At 36.7% G+C, this 18,843-nt stretch overlaps 1 protein-coding gene across 12 annotated transcripts in view; it reads right to left on the bottom strand.

The window, feature by feature from the left end:
• Positions 1-3,736: 3,736 nt before the first annotated feature.
• The window catches only part of map7b (microtubule-associated protein 7b), a 66,544-nt gene continuing 51,437 nt past the window's right edge, over positions 3,737-18,843 (bottom strand). For 11 of the 12 annotated variants that reach the window (XM_041252475.1, XM_041252471.1, XM_041252482.1 and 8 more), the window contains 10 exons: positions 16,404-16,549; positions 11,003-11,256; positions 10,132-10,327; positions 8,063-8,255; positions 7,379-7,483; positions 7,100-7,150; positions 6,955-7,012; positions 6,342-6,483; positions 5,855-6,081; positions 3,737-3,793 (listed from right to left, as the gene is read on the bottom strand). In XM_041252475.1, coding sequence (XP_041108409.1) covers positions 3,783-3,793; positions 5,855-6,081; positions 6,342-6,483; positions 6,955-7,012; positions 7,100-7,150; positions 7,379-7,483; positions 8,063-8,255; positions 10,132-10,327; positions 11,003-11,256; positions 16,404-16,549 — 1,383 coding nt within the window. In that variant the 3' untranslated portion in view covers positions 3,737-3,782. The remainder of the gene's footprint in view (positions 3,794-5,854; positions 6,082-6,341; positions 6,484-6,954; positions 7,013-7,099; positions 7,151-7,378; positions 7,484-8,062; positions 8,256-10,131; positions 10,328-11,002; positions 11,257-16,403; positions 16,550-18,843) is intronic. The other variant, XM_041252472.1, reaches the window with a different exon arrangement.

An 18,843-nucleotide genomic window follows, 5' to 3' on the forward strand; every position in this document is an offset into this window, starting at 1 on the left:
GGAACCAACACCAAAGAAAAACAAGTTAGTGTTCTAACACTAATGAGGTCCTGAGAGCCACTCCTTACATACCGGTAGCCAGGGGGTTGATGGAAGAATTGACAAGCCATCAATCACCCTTCGCTACATTCTCACAGGGACAGGTTTTTCCATCCGTCATACACTATAATATCTATAATAATAATAAAAATAATAATAATACACATTTATATACCAAGGGGCGGGCACCCCACCACAACTAGACAATAACTGTAAACAGAAATTTTCAGAACATGCTGCAGTTCCTCAAGCATATACACATGTACACCTCACACTAATTACAAACCAATTAAACAATAATTAAATTTAACACTCCCATTAAATGCACCCTGGTTTTCCAATTCAGCCCTAAAGGCTTCTGGGATGTGTAGTTTCTAGGCCTTCGGCCATGACACCCCTCCCGTAGACTACACAGTTGCACCACAGTGATTATACAGGCAGGGTTGTCGCCCTGTCACCTTCCCCTGTGTTTTTAACTAAATACTAAATAAATTGCATCACCCGTTCGTAACACAAAACAATACATTTAAAATCACAATAACCCTTTCTTTTTCAAATCATAAACGTACATTTGCCCTGCCCCACTGATCACACGCAGGGCTCTTCTGGCCTGCCACAGTCACCAAGAAGTTAGATTCCAGAATCTGGGAATACTCACCCTCTGCAGGCTGAATGAATGTAGGTAGAAAAACGAACGCTTCAATTTATTTTGCAGCATACAAAACCTTTAGAAGGTACAATAGATAATACAATAATGCAGAAATTGCTGCACAAATCATCACTGGGGCATATGGATAGACACACAGATGATACTTCATATATGGCAACAAACATTCTGTAAACAAAAAATAGGAAAAGGCTGGTTTTATCCAAAATCCCACGAGACAAACGCCTTTTTTTTTTTTTTTAAAGATTGACTATTGAGGATTTGAATTTCAAGTTGTTAAGGGAGGTATAGTACAGAATAGCACAATCCAATTAAACACTCCATAATGTTGGTTGAATTTGGTGTGTTTAATGTGTTCTTAGCTGCCAACTTTTCATCAGCTATTGGACAGAGCCCTTTAGTGGAGCAACTTCAGGAGGGTCCAGGAAACTCGGGCCCTGCTGAAGATAACGGACTCAATGAACAGAGCCGGACATGGGTGTTAATGACCACGTCTCTAGTCAATCTTTTATATAAAAAATAATAACATAAATAAAGTGTGCTGTATTGTGCTTGTGTTTTAGCAATAAAATTCACGAACCATGTAATTAGTATTTATTACAATGGAAAATAATTTGGATTGAACTGAGATGGGGAAATTAAAGTTATTTTCCCTTCCAATGAGTTCTTCAAATGTATGTAGTAGATCTTACAAATTGTTTGTTTTAAGGGGTACTTTCTACCAATCCTATTTACTTAATCTGAATCAAAATGGCAATGTTATTAAAACTACCAGTTATTGAATCTGCCATCAGATAATAGAGAGGGACAGTGGATGTTTTTTTTTTTTTTTTTTTTTTTTTGTGTGTGTGTATGTGATTTATTTACATATGTAAAGACAACCTTGTACTGTTTTTCAAATTTGAATTTAAAAAATGTGCCTAAAATGAAATTTATTCAGGGCTCTTCCTTGGCTTTTCTAAGACAGTACCCATGGCAGTTGTTTATTTAATGATGCGAACACCAGATAGGAAGAAATTAAAACTGTTAACATGGAGCTGAGAAGTTTCACATTACACTATCAATCTGCAAGTGAGGTAGAAATCCAAACCGATGCTAGCACCTCAAAAAGCACTTTGGTTGAATTATACCAACTAATTATTTCACCGATATGACTCACTAGAGTGGGCAGTCATTAATATGTGCTGCAGCATCCATGGACTACTGAGGTCCTCCCATTAATGCAGAAACAAAGACATTAATAATGAGACATCCAATAACAAACCATGCTTTTTTAATTGTGCTGAACCCCAATGCTGTATAAGGATTTAGAAAGATACTTAAGGAAATTGCCAACTGAATTTTGACTGAGGAAAATAGGCAACCAATAAAAGACAGTGCTTATAAAAGTAGAATCATTTCTGCAATCACTTATTCACTTGTCATTTTTTTTTTTCAAACAAAGTTTATTTGTTTGTACATGCTATACAGTTGGAATGGAATGAAAACTAACACAGATTGAACAGAAAGTTCTTATTAAATATCATTTCTATGTACATGGACCAAGAGTGGACTGTAAAGGAAACACAAAACAGAATTCAAATCAGAACAGTTGCAGTTTATTACTAAAACAAACCACTAAATGGCTTTAGTAATCATGTTTATTATATTGGTGGATGAATCAATCTTTCCTCAAAGTTTTCAAAGCTTTTTCATTAGTTTTAATACTAAAATATACATTAGTTGATTTTTGTTGTTTTGCCATCTGCATACATTGTTCAACAATGACTAGAAAAGTTTAGTATTTCAAAAATCAGATTAAAGCTGGACTTAATCCAGCCAATGTTTATAGAGTACATCCCATATGCAGGAATTTCAGCAGTCTTTAAATAATTCAGGTCCGCACTTCCTAAAAGTTGCAAAGCTTTGACAACCATGATGTATAGCAACAATACCTAAATAGTGTGAGATGGAAATGAAACGATTCAAGTGTTGCAGAAATAATGGAATATATATTTTTAAGTCCAAAAAAACTAAGTGAAAGTCACATTGTAGGAATGCAGTCCTTATTTTTAAACTCCATGCCCCCCTGCTCTGAAACGAGCAAACGCATAGACTTCCACAAATCACTCCAACCTTGTTTACTCTCATGATCCGATAAGGCAAAGGAAATTCTTTTTTTTTTGGATGTTGTTTATATACTGGCATATATCTATTGGACCAATGCTATAAAATCCAACAACCATACTATTTCTGGTACTTAATACATCTCATGGTTGCTTTGCCAAAACATTTAACAAAGATTAACCTACTCAAGCGAGCAGTTTTATTCATAATTGAAAATACTAAATGCACTATATATTTTCCACATTTTTACATTAGTTAAAAAACTAGGAGAAATCAGTGTTGTATAACTTTACATGACTATTCTTGGTTCACAGAGAGAACATGTTTTAAGGGTATTTACCCCTATACAGGTTCTTAGCCGTTACATTTAAACCGTTAGGTTTAAACGTAACACCTCATTATCAGCTAATTCTAAACCAATGAGGCTTGTTCAAGTATTAGATAACTGTGTGTGTAAAATTGTAGCCAATTTCAGATTACAGTGATTAATAACACCCAGCAAAATCATTCCTCCCCTTCCTGTTACAGCCACACCCTTAAACTCTTTCTTTTCTGAGGATACAGAAAATCTAAACTGTTGTAAGAAGCATGTTGGAAAAACTGTTTAACACAATACACACAAAGCATTATCAAGTGGTGAGAAACATGAGCTGGTCATTTAAACAATACAAGGTATCCAGTCTGCTTCAAATCAATCTCTTTCAATTTCTCTATGTATCGTACAAATATATTGACCGAGTTCTCTCAAAGTGACAGATCAGAAAAATAGCTGCAAATCACTCCTTGGTATCGACGTTGTGTGGAACCAACCATTATACCAAGACAACACACAAGACCCAGATATTATTATATATATATATATATATATATATATATATATTCTATCACAACATTATATATATATAGTATATATATATATTTGTCGCTGCTTTCTCGCTGACTTCCACTTCTTTGCTTTCTGCTGGAATTCTCAGATAACTTCTAAAATAAAAAAAGAGAAAAAGAGGCAGTTAGTATCATTATATAAATATGTAAAACCAAATTGTGAAACATGTAGAACATAAATAGTGCAAAATAAAAAGCGGTTTTATTGAAACAAAGTTGATTTTTGAAAGCTTCATATTTACCCAGACGTGATGCGATTTTTCATTGGATGGCAAGATACTTTCGCAGCGACATGACCACACACACACCAGAAACGACACAGAGGCAATGTAACAGTTTGGAAAATTGCCAGAGGAATAAAACTATACAAAATTTCTATTGACAAAACTATGATCAAGACTAGTACATATTTGTTAACATGATGTAGTAGATGGTATTTCAACATATATGGCAATAAATTATACATACCAGGCTTACCCAGTTCCTTTGAAATGGACTCCTATATATTACCTTTCAAATCTACATAATTGCGATGATATCTGACATAAAACTCTTGGTATTATCTTTTTCTCCGTCATTTTGGATACTGCTTCACACTGCTGGGCCACTAGCATTGAAGCTGTTCTCTGATTGGCCAATTCCCTAGTTATCGTACAACAAAACGCAAAAAATAGGATTCAATTATATTTGTCGCCCCTGTGTCACCTGTCGTGTCGCCTGTGGTGTGACAGATACTTATCCAAAGTACAAGTTTTATTTATTTTTTCGCATCGCTGCACAGTTTTGCTTGCTACTTTGCGTCTGGTGTGTAGTAGTGTTCTGCGCTACCTCATTTAGGGAGCCTCGATATGATACCATGCACAGTATCATGATATTCGATACTATCACGATATTTTGCAATTACGCAATTAATAATACAACAGCATGGTGGAATGCTTGGTCATTGCCATGGAGTAAAAAATTCAAATATGCTTGTTTATTTTGCCACCAACACTGCAATTGCCTGTAAAATAAATAAAACTTGGACTGAAAGATGTTTTAAAAAATTGGTGGTGTTTCCTCCCTTGTTTTTCACTTCTTTAAAATTTTAGACATTTTGGCTGCCTACCTTCAACCAGATTGCTGTTGTCCTCTGGCTGAAATCCAAAACAGTTTCACACCAAGCTACATTTAAAGGCATTCATCATTACTGCTGCAGTAATTTAACTTTCCCAGAATAAGCAGGGTAGTTGGTCACTTCCACTAAGCAAATATGAGTAACCTTAGTTCATATATGTTCATATATAACTCTTTAGGGCCACCCAATGTTGGCCCTTTACCTCATTTTACTCAGGCACCGTGAGAGACAGTCCTGTTTATGCCATTGGAAAGAGCCGACCTTTAAAACAAGATAAGTTTTTTGTATTTCTGTTAGATGACCATATTAGGAGAATCCGTGAGTGTGTTGGAATGTTGCTGCTGTGCTGAAGACAGACCTACCTTGGTGCAGTAAACAAACATTTTCACACAAAATCTTTACAAGATTTCTGGTGACATCGAAGGCACAAGGACCTATGTTTAGGGTTATGTTGCCCTGGTCGCCACTTTGCTGGCCACTCCAGTGAACAGTCCCATCTTGTGCCAGATGATCAGGTTGCCTGGGGCGAATCATTTTAAATGAAGTTTTTTTTCTTTTTGTTTTCTTTTGCACATTTTCAATAAACCAGTTTTTGTAGTTGCTTTTGGTACTTTTTGTATATATGGCCATAATTACTTACATTTTTTTATCCAATTTGTTTAAAAAAACAAAAAAAAAAAAAAAAAACACATGTTCCCTACATGTTGAAGTTTCATTGTGCACTCTGAAACTCACCCTATTCAATACAGATAACAAAAACCACAGAAAAAGAGAGATGCTTTTTAGAAAAGAAAAACAAAAGCCTTATTTATTGTTTGTAAAAAATAATTTAGCATGGCCAGCTCAAATTTGAAAAAAACACGGTATTGAAAAAATCAAGATACTTTGATATTGTTCTTTTACCCTGATATTAGGTATCATAGGCTTTTGGTATCATGATATACCGTAGGTATCGATATACCACGGAACAAGTGTGTAGCAGCCTTTACTGTTAGTAAGTTATATTTAGCCTGATACCCGATTCAAGAAATACAACTAACCTGCTGTCTGATGTGACTGAACACCATCAACATTAGCCAACGATCCCAGAGACACATTCTCTTTGAATGCAAGTACAGGAATAAATGCACCGCCATCCTGGCTTCCTTCTCCAGTTAAGCCCAGCTTTGATGTCTTGGTTCCAACAGGGAGGTTGATCACCTCTTCAAAACTGTCATTCTGTACAGGAATACCATTTTCTTTTGGATGTTTTTCAGCAGCTGAAGTGCTGAAACACAAAGACACGAGTCAGAAAACAAAATGAAAAAAGGCATGACTAAGTGTTTTTGCTTTTTTTTGCCAGAAAAAGCATGTTTTTATTGTGTAGGCCACAAATCATTGAATATATGGTCTGTGTGGTGGACAGGCATCGAAAAATTGTATTTGTAAAAAAAAAAGTTACATTTTTTCCCCAATGTCAGAACACCACATAAGGAACTGCTGTACTCCCATGCACATGGTAATGACAAAAAGTGCACACTCGCTCACCTTTCCTCTGCTGCTGAAGGTGGATCTGAAATGTTCATTTGTCCATGGCCATTGCTGCCTGTGTGCTGTGCAGCTGGCTCTTCGGGTGACTTCGGCTCTATCTTCAAGGACTGAGGTGTCTGTTTAAACAGTTGACTGGGCACTGCAACAATGAAGACAATATGAATCGTGTACCCATGAAATAAAACATTAAGAAATGATCATCCATGATTCTTATGCATTTTTTTAGCCCATTTCTTATTTAATATGTAAAGCTTGTGACATGTAGAAAGTAACATATATTCATGTCTTACAATGTTTCTCTTTGGAAAGGCTTATTATTGACATAGAGGCAGGGTTTTCTCATGAGACATGACTGCAAGGCTGCATCACCAATCAGAATTGCTGTAATTTGTCTGAAGTTTTACTTTTTATAAAAGTCTTAGAAATATAAAAACTTGGGGGTTAATAACTACTACACTTATTAGGTGACATTTGTTCTTAAAGTCTAATCAGATAATAAAATTGGATTTGCCCAAAGACAGGGCATCATCTTGCCCAGCCTAAAGACGTGTTTGAATTCTCTCAAAGCAACAATCCAGGGTTGAAGTATTTAAAATGAATACATCAATACCTGTTTCTTCTGTTTTAGTCTGCTGGGATACCTCCCCGTTCCTTTGTGAAACAGGCTTCTAAAAAGAAAAAAGGAAACTGTGATCATCTAAAATAAAATAAACTGAAAACAAATCTTTTCAAACCAGTCTGGAAAATATCTGTACCTTATCGGCACCATCAGACCTTCTTGTCCTTTTCATGATTTCCTCCAGTCGCTGAAAGACAAAAAACAGTCAAAACAGTTTTCTAGAAATCTGGGAGGTGTTGAAAAAGAAAATGCTTAAATTATGAGGATTGGTAAAAATGAGCACTTATTAAATATTTGTCACATTCTAGATACCATTTAACAGGCTCGCCTTATAATATTACAAGTTTAATGCACATTCCAATTCAATCAGGCCACAGGCAGTTATTACAGGCCCCACCCATGTGATGGATTGTACCTTCTTTCTTTCCAAGCGCTCCTGCTCCTCTTTCTGGAATTTTTTCTCCCGTTCTAATCTCATCCTGTCGGACTCCTCCCGCAGGCGTGCTTCCTCTTCCTCTTTCTGAGAAACAGCAACCAAATCGTTCAAAAACTTGTCATTAAACCAGAGAAAGCCCACAAACTTAAAACGCAACAAAAGACGCATACAAGGAAACCATTGCCATGAAGAGGAAAACAGCAACACAAAAGAAAATAGCAACACAGATATAAATGCCTTTTTACAAGTAAATATCCTTACTTTGGATTATTGAAATTACATGTTAATGATAATGCTGATGAAAACAGCTCTAATCGCATCTCATAATGGTACACTATCCAAATGGACACACAATGACCAGAAGGAATAATGAAGTCATATGTAAGAGGTTCCTCAAACTGGCATAAACAATGTGTCCTTAAAAGAACCAACCTCATTCATCCAACATGCAAATTATGAGGAACTCTTATCAGGCAGGCAGGTGCACAGTCTGTGTGTTGGATTTGCAGTTGTATACTTATGGTTAAAGGAAAATAAATTTGACAAAAAGTCTACCATGCTAAAAATAACTTTACTGATAAAGACAAACATTACTATGCATGAAAATAAGTATCCTCTTTTCTTTGTAATACCTCCTGTGAATGTACTTGAACAAAACACTACCTGTTTCTGCAGGCGCTCTGCCTCTTCACTCTCTTTCTGTGCTCTCTCCTCAGCCAGCTTCTGCTGCTGTTCCTCTGCGGCACGTTTCTCCTCCTCCTCCCTTCTCTTCATCTCCTCTCCCTGCAGTCTGGCCTCCTCCTCCCGGCGAGCCTTCTCCTCAGCCTTCCGGCGAGCCATCTCCTCTCGTCCTCGCCTGCAAGTGACAGGACAGTGTTTTAGGCACACCATATTATGACTTGAAACCAATTCAGTGTTGTTTCTCAATGCCTTTGATGAAATGATGCGCTTCACATGAACTGACATTTCAGTGCTCATTCAAAACCCCAAGGAAGTTGTGATTTTTATTGCAAACACAGCCTGTAACATGGCAAATCCAGGTATGACTACATACACTGGATCTTTATTAAGCTGACCCCAACCCTCAAAGTAATTGTTCAAGGGTGAAAAAAAGTGTGTTGTTTTTGTCTCCGGGGGAAAAGAGAATGCCTACTCGAGTTCTGATAGAACAACAATGCCCTGAAAGAGTAAGAAAGTTCAAAATGCATGACCAAAATGGAGACAATGGGGCCCTATTCACAAAACTTGTGATTTTAAAACCCATTTTGATTAATTTAAATCATATTTGCAGTTAATGAAGCATTTCTTCTGTTTCAGAGCGGGTTAAAAGTTCATTCATATTTTTCAAATATATTTTTACCTAAGAGAATGTTCACGAACATCCTTTCAAAAACCGTCCGTAAAAATAAATAAATAAATAAATAAATAAATCCCTAAGACAATTTTAGAAATTGAGTCTCATGGCTCAGATATATGGACAACATTTTAAATTTATATTTTATAAAGCAGATTATCTGATTACAACAGGTTTATGTTGTGCAATAAATATGCATTTTAATTCCAGCACAAAAAATAGAGAACAGCAATTTAATTCTGTGGTAAAAATAAAAAAAAAAAAAAAAAAAAACAACAATTTAATTTGGTAGAACTGCAACTAAACTCAAAACACTGCATGGTGTCATGGAAAATTTCACCAGTCGTTTGACATAAGGGGCTACAATGTAAATTCCAAAAGTCCTGCATAACGCAGGCTTGCAACAGTTTTTTAAAGTGTCTTTTCCAAAGCTCATTCTCCTGCAGTATTGGACTCTGAGGGTGCGATAAGTAGCACTGCTCAAATTTGGAAAGGTGTGGTGGATATTTTCAGAATTTAAATAGAGTGATGCTGCCATTGTCTGGAGAAGGCATTGGCATACGCATGGAATTCGCATTCCAGTGTATCCCGTTTTTCTTTTCCTACTCATTTTAGCATGAAAAGTAGTTCACTAACATCAACTGTAATTGCTTTGAAAGCTGTTAACTATCTGCTATCTGTAAAGCATGAAATGTGTACATAATGGGCATTAAATTAATGCTCAGTACATACAGATACCCATGTGCGTGTGTGTAGAGCTTCCACTACATTTCTTTCTTTAAGCCGGTGCTGCACAACTCAGGTCATGGAGGGCAGGTGTCCCTCCAGGTTTTTCTTCTAACCATACCCTAAATTAGTTAATTGGACTAATTAAGTAATAAGGTCCAATAAACTACTTTAGGGTGCAGTTGGAATAAAAACCTGCAGGGACACCAGCCCTCCAGGACCGAGTTGTGCACCATTGCTTTAAGCAGACAGCTTCGCATATACACGTAGCTTAATTTATTATTAACAAACACATATCTAATGTAATGTATTGTATTTTCCTAATATAATCATTTACTTTTATGCACTTGAGTGGTCCAAAAGTCTAGTGAAAATCAAAAAAAAAAAAAAAAAAAAAAAAAAAAAAAAACTAAAAAAAAAAAAACCCAGGAATTTTCCAGTAAAAAATTATATAAACCGAAAATGAAGGGCCCCGATTATACAATATGAAAACTGTAATTGCATGAAAATTAGGTGGCCTAAGAAAAAAAAAAATTGAATTTATTTCAGACAGCTAGGTCTACACACAATGAACAATGTCAGAACTAGAGTAATCATGTGCAATGTAATATTACGGGTTGTGTTGTTTCTCTCTGTAGGCTTTCATTCCTACCTTTCAGCCTCCTCTCTCTGCCTTCGTTCTTCTTCCTCCCGTTCCCTCTGTTCCCGGGCTTGTCGTCTCTTTTCAGCCAGCAGTCGTGTGGCTTCCTCTGGGTCGGTAGTGCCGGACGATGGTTTTGCCATGGCGACTGCTGGTTGGGGAGGCAGCGAGGCTGGAGCATGTGTCTGTGGCAGGACTGGAACAGATTCTGATTGAAAACAGGCCAACATCGGTGATACAGATAGAATTTAGATTTTATTTGAATTCTATTACACCCCACTCCAAAGGTCCAAGAACAAAATACTGTGTGTGTGTGTGTGTGTGTGTCTATATATATATATATTATATATATATATATATATATATATATATATATATATATATATATATATATATATATATACAATATACGAACCCTGTTTTAACCAATGGAGAAAAATACACAGGCCTATCTGAGCAGGCAGGTTTATTGTAAAATATCTACAATAAAGCCTCTGATGATTAAATTATCTTTAACGAGATACTTTTCACTTATAACCATAGTGACCCAAATTTTCTTTGAAAACGTTATATGTCTGTGAAACCAGGTTTAACAAGAAAAAAGGCAGCTAATAATTACAATTACATAAAAATATTATCTTCATGAGACCATTGTTGGTGCTATGTCTTCAGGAGAACCCAAATTGTGGGGATGTCAGATTTCAATATGTCTTTAAACTGTTCAATTATAATTAAAGACTTATAATATAATTCAAATGTTTGATTCCAGTTGAACAGCAAGCCTTATCCTATATAACCTGACAGAACCACAGAAATGTACTCTTGTCTCTCTGGGAGGGAAAACAAACAAAAAAAAACAACAACATTACAACACATCCCCCACCTTTAAGAGGCTCCAGTTTAGGTGCTGAAGCACCACTTGAATCACTTGGTTGACTTGAAGGTTGCTTATCTTCTGTGCTTTCCTCTCTCATTTCTAGGTGCTCACTCTCTTCACCTCTGTTAGTCTTGGTTCTCACTGGCCGCATGTTGCCAGGCGACAGTGGATGGCTATGAGCCTGTGAGTCTTCAGATGATTGGGAAGGGGATTTCAATTGCTTAGGAGTACCAGGCAAGGGAGGGGTTTTGTGGTGCACTCTGTCAAAAAAAAAAAAAAAAAGAGAAAAAAAAGGAGTTGGCTTATATGCTTCTGTGGCATTGAAACCTGAACAAATGAGTTGAAACCAGGTGTCATGGCTTTACCCCGGGGTCAGTGACCAAGTTGGAACATGAAAGCAGGAATATCTGCTTTCCAGTTGCCTAAACTACTGTCTCATCTTGTTTCACTTATTGTTTCCTGCTGGGAATGTATATCAGAATCAAGGAGTAAATGAAGATATCTGTCCATCTGACTATACAGTTGTAGTCAAAAGTTTACAAACACAAATGGAAATTTATAATTTCTAAAAAATTTTCAAACACAGAATTATAGGAAAAGTCTTTTGTAGCAAAAGTTTTGCTTTTGTGGATGAGAAAAAAAAAGGTTACAAGAAATAGATGACTACAATTATTTATTTCAGCAATTTTTTTGCGAATTCAAAAGTATTCATAACAAGGAAAATGAAATTAACAGCTAGTTGAGGAACCTTTAGTGATAATAACCTCTTTTAAATGATTAGGATATTTGTCAATGAGCTTTTGGCACGATTCTTTAGTGATTTTTAATCATTCAACGCAAATTCAGAGGACTTATTTTATTGCACAGCCGCCTTCAACTCATACCAAAGACTCTTAATCAGATTTAGATCAGGACTTTAACTAGGCCTTCAGAACCATGATTTTATTCTTCTTTAACCATTCTGAAGTAGATTCATGGAGACCTTCACAATGCATTACTCGACCTATGGTTGAAATGGCTTAATTGCAGCCAATTTACTTTGAACATCTTTGGCAGTCAATCTCGGCTTGTTATTAACCTTCCTCACTATTATTCTTCTACTTGTTATTCATGAAAGAACCTTCTTTCTTCCAGACTGAGGGAGCGCTGTGACAGTGACAGTACTTCTTGATAATAGAACCAATAGTTGAAATTTGGATACTCAAATGTTTGGAAATCTTCTTGTATCCTTCTCCAGCTTTATGATAACGAATCATTTTCTGCCTATGGTCAGACAGCGCTTTACTTCTTCCCATATTGACTTATTCGTAATGACAGCAATCATCCTATGCCTAATCCTTTTATACTCTCTAAGATGTTCACCTACAATCTAGCATTTTCTAAACTTTTCTAGAATTAGGTTCTGCATTATCATACTGAAATTTCTAGCACCTTGTAGACAATACTATCATAGCATCAAAGGGTATGAATACTTTTAAATTAGCATTTTTGGAGTTTTGAAAAAAAATTGCAGAAATAAATAATCTATGTCTTGTAACTTTCTTCCTCATCCACAAAAGCAAAACTTTTGCTAAAAAGATTTTTCCTAAAATCCTAGAAATTATAAATTTCCATTGGAGTATGTAAACTTTTAACTACAACTGTTTATCAAACATATATTTTGAAATGCATACTGTAGATCAGGGGTGAAATTCTGGACTTATATTAATGCCGATACTGGGTACCCAGACTTATTTGATCTGCTTTTCATCCAACGCGGATAGTTTCCGTTCACAGTCCAATGCAGCCACCAGCGGGACTTTGTACGGCCAAAGCAGCCCCCTAGTAACTCTTCTCTTAATAAACCTTTAATCAGGTCCGCTATACACCTTTCATTCAACACACTCTATGCTGCTTGCATGTTATTCCTCATGCTGCTTCTGTTAGCTGCTACTGGCCAGCATGAACATCAGTATAATCACAGCATGTTGATTATTTGAGCTTTCATTCATATCAGATTTCATTTTGGCCTGCGTCACAAATCTCTGCTCATTTCGTTGTCAGTGCTCATTTTGCAGTAAGATGTAAAAATAGTGGTAAGGAGTAATTATTACTTTCTAGAGCAGTGGAGAAACTATCTGAATATTGGAACAATCATTGATGCACATGAGTCTGAAGACAAAAATCCATGTCACTGCCCGCCTTACATTACACAGTTGATAAACATTAGAAATAACACTATGTAACACAATTTTTGTTCCTGGGTAGTAAGTGTTATTTCCTAATTGCTTATGCCCCAAAGGTCAGAAAATGGCTATTATTCCCCACAAACTTGCTTTTGTGACCAGGACAGTGATATTTTGAAATGTACCTATTTCCAATGAGAAAACTGTCTTTTCGTTCACATAAAGTCAGAAAAAAACAACATATGAATCCAAATTAACATGTATTTATACTAAAGTAATACAAAAATGACTACAAAAGACTTAGAAGTGAGGAGTTTTTTTAGATTTACGATTATACTGTAAATCACTTTCACGAATCAGCCCCCAAATGTAGTCTCCCATCATGTTCTCGTTATACTGTCCTTGGTAGCGGCGTTCAAAGTCCAGTATATCCTGGTGGGAGCACTCGCCTTGCTCCTCCGAGTACGCTCCCATGTTGTCCTTGAATTTATCAAGATGAGCATCAAGGATATGGACTTTGACGGACATCCTACAGCCCATTGTGCCGTAGTTCTTCACCAGAGTCTCAACCAGCTCCACATAGTTTTCGGCCTTGTGATTGCCCAGGAAGCCCCGAACCACTGCGACAAAGCTGTTCCAAGCCGCTTTCTCCTTACTAGTGAGCTTCTTGGGGAATTCACTGCACTCCAGGATCTTCTTTATCTGTGGTCCGACAAAGACACCGGCTTTGACCTTTGCCTCAGACAGCTTAGGGAAGAAGTCTTGAAGGTACTTGAAGGCTGCCGACTTCTTATCTAGAGCTCTGACAAATTGTTTCATAAGGCCCAATTTGATGTGCAGTGGTGGCATCAGCACCTTCCGGGGGTCCACCAGTGGCTCCCACTTGACGTTGTTCCTCCCCACAGAGAACTCGGTCCGCTGTGGCCAGTCCCGCCTGTGGTAGTGCGCCTTGGTGTCCCTGCTGTTCCAAAAGCAAAGATAGCAGGAAAACTTGGTAAAACCGCCTTGGAGACCCATCAGGAATGCCACCATTGCAGCCTCTTGATGCCATCTCAGAAAAATGCAGATATGTATCCACTTAGGCAGCTGGAACTAAACTGAACTGGTGGGCTTAAGGCCCCTGTATTTATAGTACTATTTATATTACTGGAAAGTTCTAGAAGTTACCCCAAGTTTACTCAGCACTGAATCTATCTGGAATGTTCTGGAAAATAGGTACATTTCAAAATATCACTGTCCTGGTCACAAAAGCAAAGTTAGTGGGCAATAGCCATTTTCTATACTTTTGAGGCATAAGCAATTAGGAAATAACACTTACTACCCAGGAACAAAAAAAAAAAAAAAATTGTTACACGGTGTAATTATTACAACACATTTTACCATGCACCGATTTACCACCTTGATAGAATTTGTGTGAAATTTTCTAAAATGTCAAGTGATGTGTGGGACAGTAGGGATTAACAATAACATAAAAAAACAGATTTGGTAAGCGGGTCAGAATCAGGACACAGATGGAGGTGTGCTTCACGCCTTTCAAACACTCGCCCAACTTAAAAGGTACGTGTTAAGCATAGTGATCAACGTTTTGTCGTGATCCTAGTATTTTCTGTTATGAGAACTGTAAAACGAAAACCAAAACTATGAGGTGTTTTTTCTTTGTACAATGCCCCTTTTCTAGATGTTTTTTAAGTCCCAGTGAAATTTGAGTTTTCACTTGCGTGTACATCTAAAAAAAAGCCTTACGTAACCACAGTAATGACATTACTTTATGAAAATGTGTCCTTTGCCACATAGTATGTGCAGAAACCACAATGACAGGGATTTAAAAAAAAAAAGTGATACCGTCTACTTTTATACTGTTTCCGCCTGAAATCACTAACTTGTCATTTTTTGTATTAAACATGTTAAAGCTATAGTGCTACTTTGGATGTTACTTTATTATTTCATGCTGGGCACTGCAATTTCTTTCTTACGGTGATCACGTAAAGCCCTTTATTTTAGTGGACCAAAAATTTCACGTGTTTATTTTATTTTTTTTAATGTAGCGGCTTTTATTTTAGCGTTTTTCACATAGAACTGTGGTTTCTCATGATGTGCTTTTACACTGAAGACTGCAGCTTTAAAAGTTTAATGTTCGTTGTGTGAAAGTATTTTAAATGACAAAACAGTGGACCTACTGCAGCAACTTGAATTGTTGTCCACCAGTCATTAAACATGCTAATTGCATTTCTTAGCTTGACTGTGTACTGTGCTCTATCTTTTAATTTTAAGCATGCCTAATTGTAAATATAATCTATCTACCTAATGTTAAAAATACTCCCTCTGCAATAATGCCTGTAATTTCGCCCCTGCCTGAGTCAACAGCCCTCTCCCACTTTTGCCTTAACTTTATGCCCTCTGGGTGTAAACTCTGAAGAATCATGTATGTTCCAATCCAAGGCTATCATTGTAGCATGGCCAGGTCCTGTTGTAGGTGAATACCCAGGGTCTGAAAGGTATGGGGATGACTTCAGAGAATACTATGAAGATTAAAATGGCCAAATTATTATTATTATTATTATTTTTTTTTTTTTAAAGAGTAGTGCCTGTTGCATTAAAAATTAGACGGGTATTTTAGCCTCTATTGTGCACTGTTTGAGTTATTTGTTCAGAGCACAAATGTTTTTTTTTTATTTTGAAACAAAACCCTGTCTATAGCGTTACTGTACAGTGTAATATTTCTTAATACTTACAATTTAAATTTAACTTAAGTGTTATATTACAGTACATGACAGATAAATTGCCTGCACTTTTTTGTTGAGAATTTCACCCCGCTGCAGATATAGTTCATGATGACTTATCTTTTCTTGTTACTGATAGCTCTAATTTTGAATGTACAGCCATGATGTCAGGGGATGAAAGTCACTGACATGTTTGTTTACTGTGGGCTGCATGATTTTCTAGTTAAAAGTTGCGTATTCTTTTTTTGAACTCAATGCTATTTTCAAAATACCAGAGCAGTAGCACTGGAACAATTTTTAAAGTGGGGGTGCTGAAAGCCACTGAACAAAACTGTAACACCTGCATATGATGGAAGCCATGCAAAGCCAAGGGTGCAGCCGCACCCCCAACACACCTAGTTCCAGCGCTCTTGTACCAGGGGCAAAAAAATCATGTGAAATGTACAAAGGCTTCATCTGTCCTGTCCGCCGCATTTTTTTGTGTAACCAAAAAGGTACTTTATCTACATGAAGTTCCCTTACCGAGCTGTAGAGGGCGACTTTGCTCTAATGCTCACACGAGAAGGCGAACGAGATCTCCTGGCTGTCGAGATTGCAGGAGGGGCAGTGAGGTTTGATAAACCTTTCTTCTCTTTCTCATTTTCTTTATCTTTTTCCTTTTTTTCAATCTGAATAAAGAAATGAAAGGTGTTAAAGCCAGCTGGAAATGCAGGTAAATCATTAGAACTTCACAGATCTTCAGCCTAACTAATAAGCAGGGATCCTAGGAATCCGTTAGCTGCAGAATAACATGGAAAGACGCAGATTTTCTATGATAACAGAGATTTTACACTTGAGGAGGGGCAAAAACCATGCAAGGCTTTTTTTGTTTGTTTGATAACCAAACCAATACATATATAAACATTAACACAGGCAACTTTGCTTTAAATTTACATAAACATTACCTGTTCAATAAAACTGCTTCCAGTATTCAAGTTCAGTTTATTTCAGTATTCAGAGCTGTTTAAAGATGTCAAACAATAAAAATCACCCCTAAAGATCGGGTCAACGAGTATGGCAAGGACGAATTTCACGTCATGGTAATGTACTGTTACACTTGTAGGCAGACCATTGTAGAACACATGGGAAGCGATAAACATAAATTGAATGCAAGAAAACGTAAACAAAAAAAGGCTGAAAAAGCAGGGCCATCGAAAACACTGAAACAGTGTTAGACTAACCGACGAAGACTAACTCAGAGCTGAACTTACATGAATATTTATTTTTGCAACAGGGAACGATTTGTAATGTTTTAAGTAAAAACGTAATTTGTTTGTTTTACTGATTAATGGCGCTGGTAAGCTTGTAACTTGCTTAGATTAACGTGGCAGGGAAAACTCATTTTAGCCCTTTTATTTTACTCGCGGAATAACACAGATTGTTCTTTTTTTTTTTTTTTTTAAATTGGAGAATTTCTTTCTTTTTATTGCAGAAAACTAGGATCCCTGCTAATAAGACAAGCCAATGTGGTCAAGGCTTTCAAAACTTAAGTCTATAAACTAATGTGCAAGACTGAAGAATGTATGATTCATTTATACTTAACCAAGGCCATTATATCACGTTTCATTAGTAGTAAAACAGTATTCCACATCATTGTGCTACAGTTTTCACTCGGGTGAAGCCAATCCTGCCCCTTACTATAACAATTCTTGTAAAACATGTATTATTGGTCTATCTGAGATTGACTCTACACATGTAAATAAATCAATATAAACCTAAAAAAAGGCACACTGAAGGTGGTGCTAGCCAAAACATGTGTCTACTTGACTTAGTTTCTTACAGATTTCTCCTTAGAATGTTTAGAAGTTATGGGTGATAAACATGGGAAATAGCTGCTGCACAGGAAGTGGATAACAGTGTCATGATAACAGGGGGGAGAAAATTATTGGTTATTCCTCCTTTAATGTAATTTAAATGGTTTGTTTACACAATCACAATGTAATTGTACATAAAAGTCAAATATACCTTCTGTGTTTGATTATTTATACAGTTAAATTTAAACAAATGCAGCCTATGTTATTTGTTTTTCTTTTCAAATAAAAGGCTTATTGTTCAAAGTATCTAATCACTGGGCAGAAAATGGTTCTTAATGCCAACATCCCCTTCCTCTCTAATCCAGAAGTGGTTAATGAAATGAGTCCTTACACTCAGACAGCTGGGCTCAGAGAAAAATCTTTGTAAATCAGGTTTCTAGGTGTCGAAAACAATCAAAAACAAAAACACTCCCAACTTTATTACACCAAGTTCAGCCTGTTCCAGTTTAAAATTCCATTTATTTTTCACGTTTTAATATTCCGTGCTCCCCCTTTAAGAAGCTAAAGGTTTAGAGGATTGCTTAATGGGTTATTCTGCACATGGCATGATTTCAGCTCACTGGTAAAACCTGGTGGGTTGTCATGGTGTAGTTTTAGAAGGCAGTCTTACTTGATTGGGCATAAAAATGGCCACTAAAAGGTTTTAGGAGTCCCTGACAGTCAAACTGAATAATAATATTAATAACAATAATAAATTGTATTTGGTATCCTGGATTCAATGTGGTTGTGGCGTAGTTTTGCTTTTAAATAAATACTTGTATGAAGTGTATTACTAGTTTTTATACACAATGATGACTAGATCCTCTCTCTCTCCACAGTTAGTGTAGCCAGATTTGGAATCAACCTCTCTCTCTCTCTCTCTCTCTCTCTCTCTCTCTCTCTCTCTCTCTCTCTCTCTCTCTCTCTCTCTCTCTCTCTCTCTCTCTCTCTCTCTCTCTCTCTCTCTCTCTCTCTCTCTCTCTCTCTCTCTCCTCTCTCTCTCTCTCTCTCTCTCTCTCTCTCTCTCTCTCTCTCTCTCTCTCTCTCTCTCTCTCTCTCTCTCTCTCTCTCTCTCTCTCTCTCTCTCTCTCAGAATCCCAATCAGAATAAATTGGGATATAGCAGAGTTA

The sequence above is a fragment of the Polyodon spathula genome, chromosome 6, assembly GCF_017654505.1.
Source record: "Polyodon spathula isolate WHYD16114869_AA chromosome 6, ASM1765450v1, whole genome shotgun sequence".
Lineage (NCBI taxonomy): Eukaryota > Metazoa > Chordata > Actinopteri > Acipenseriformes > Polyodontidae > Polyodon > Polyodon spathula.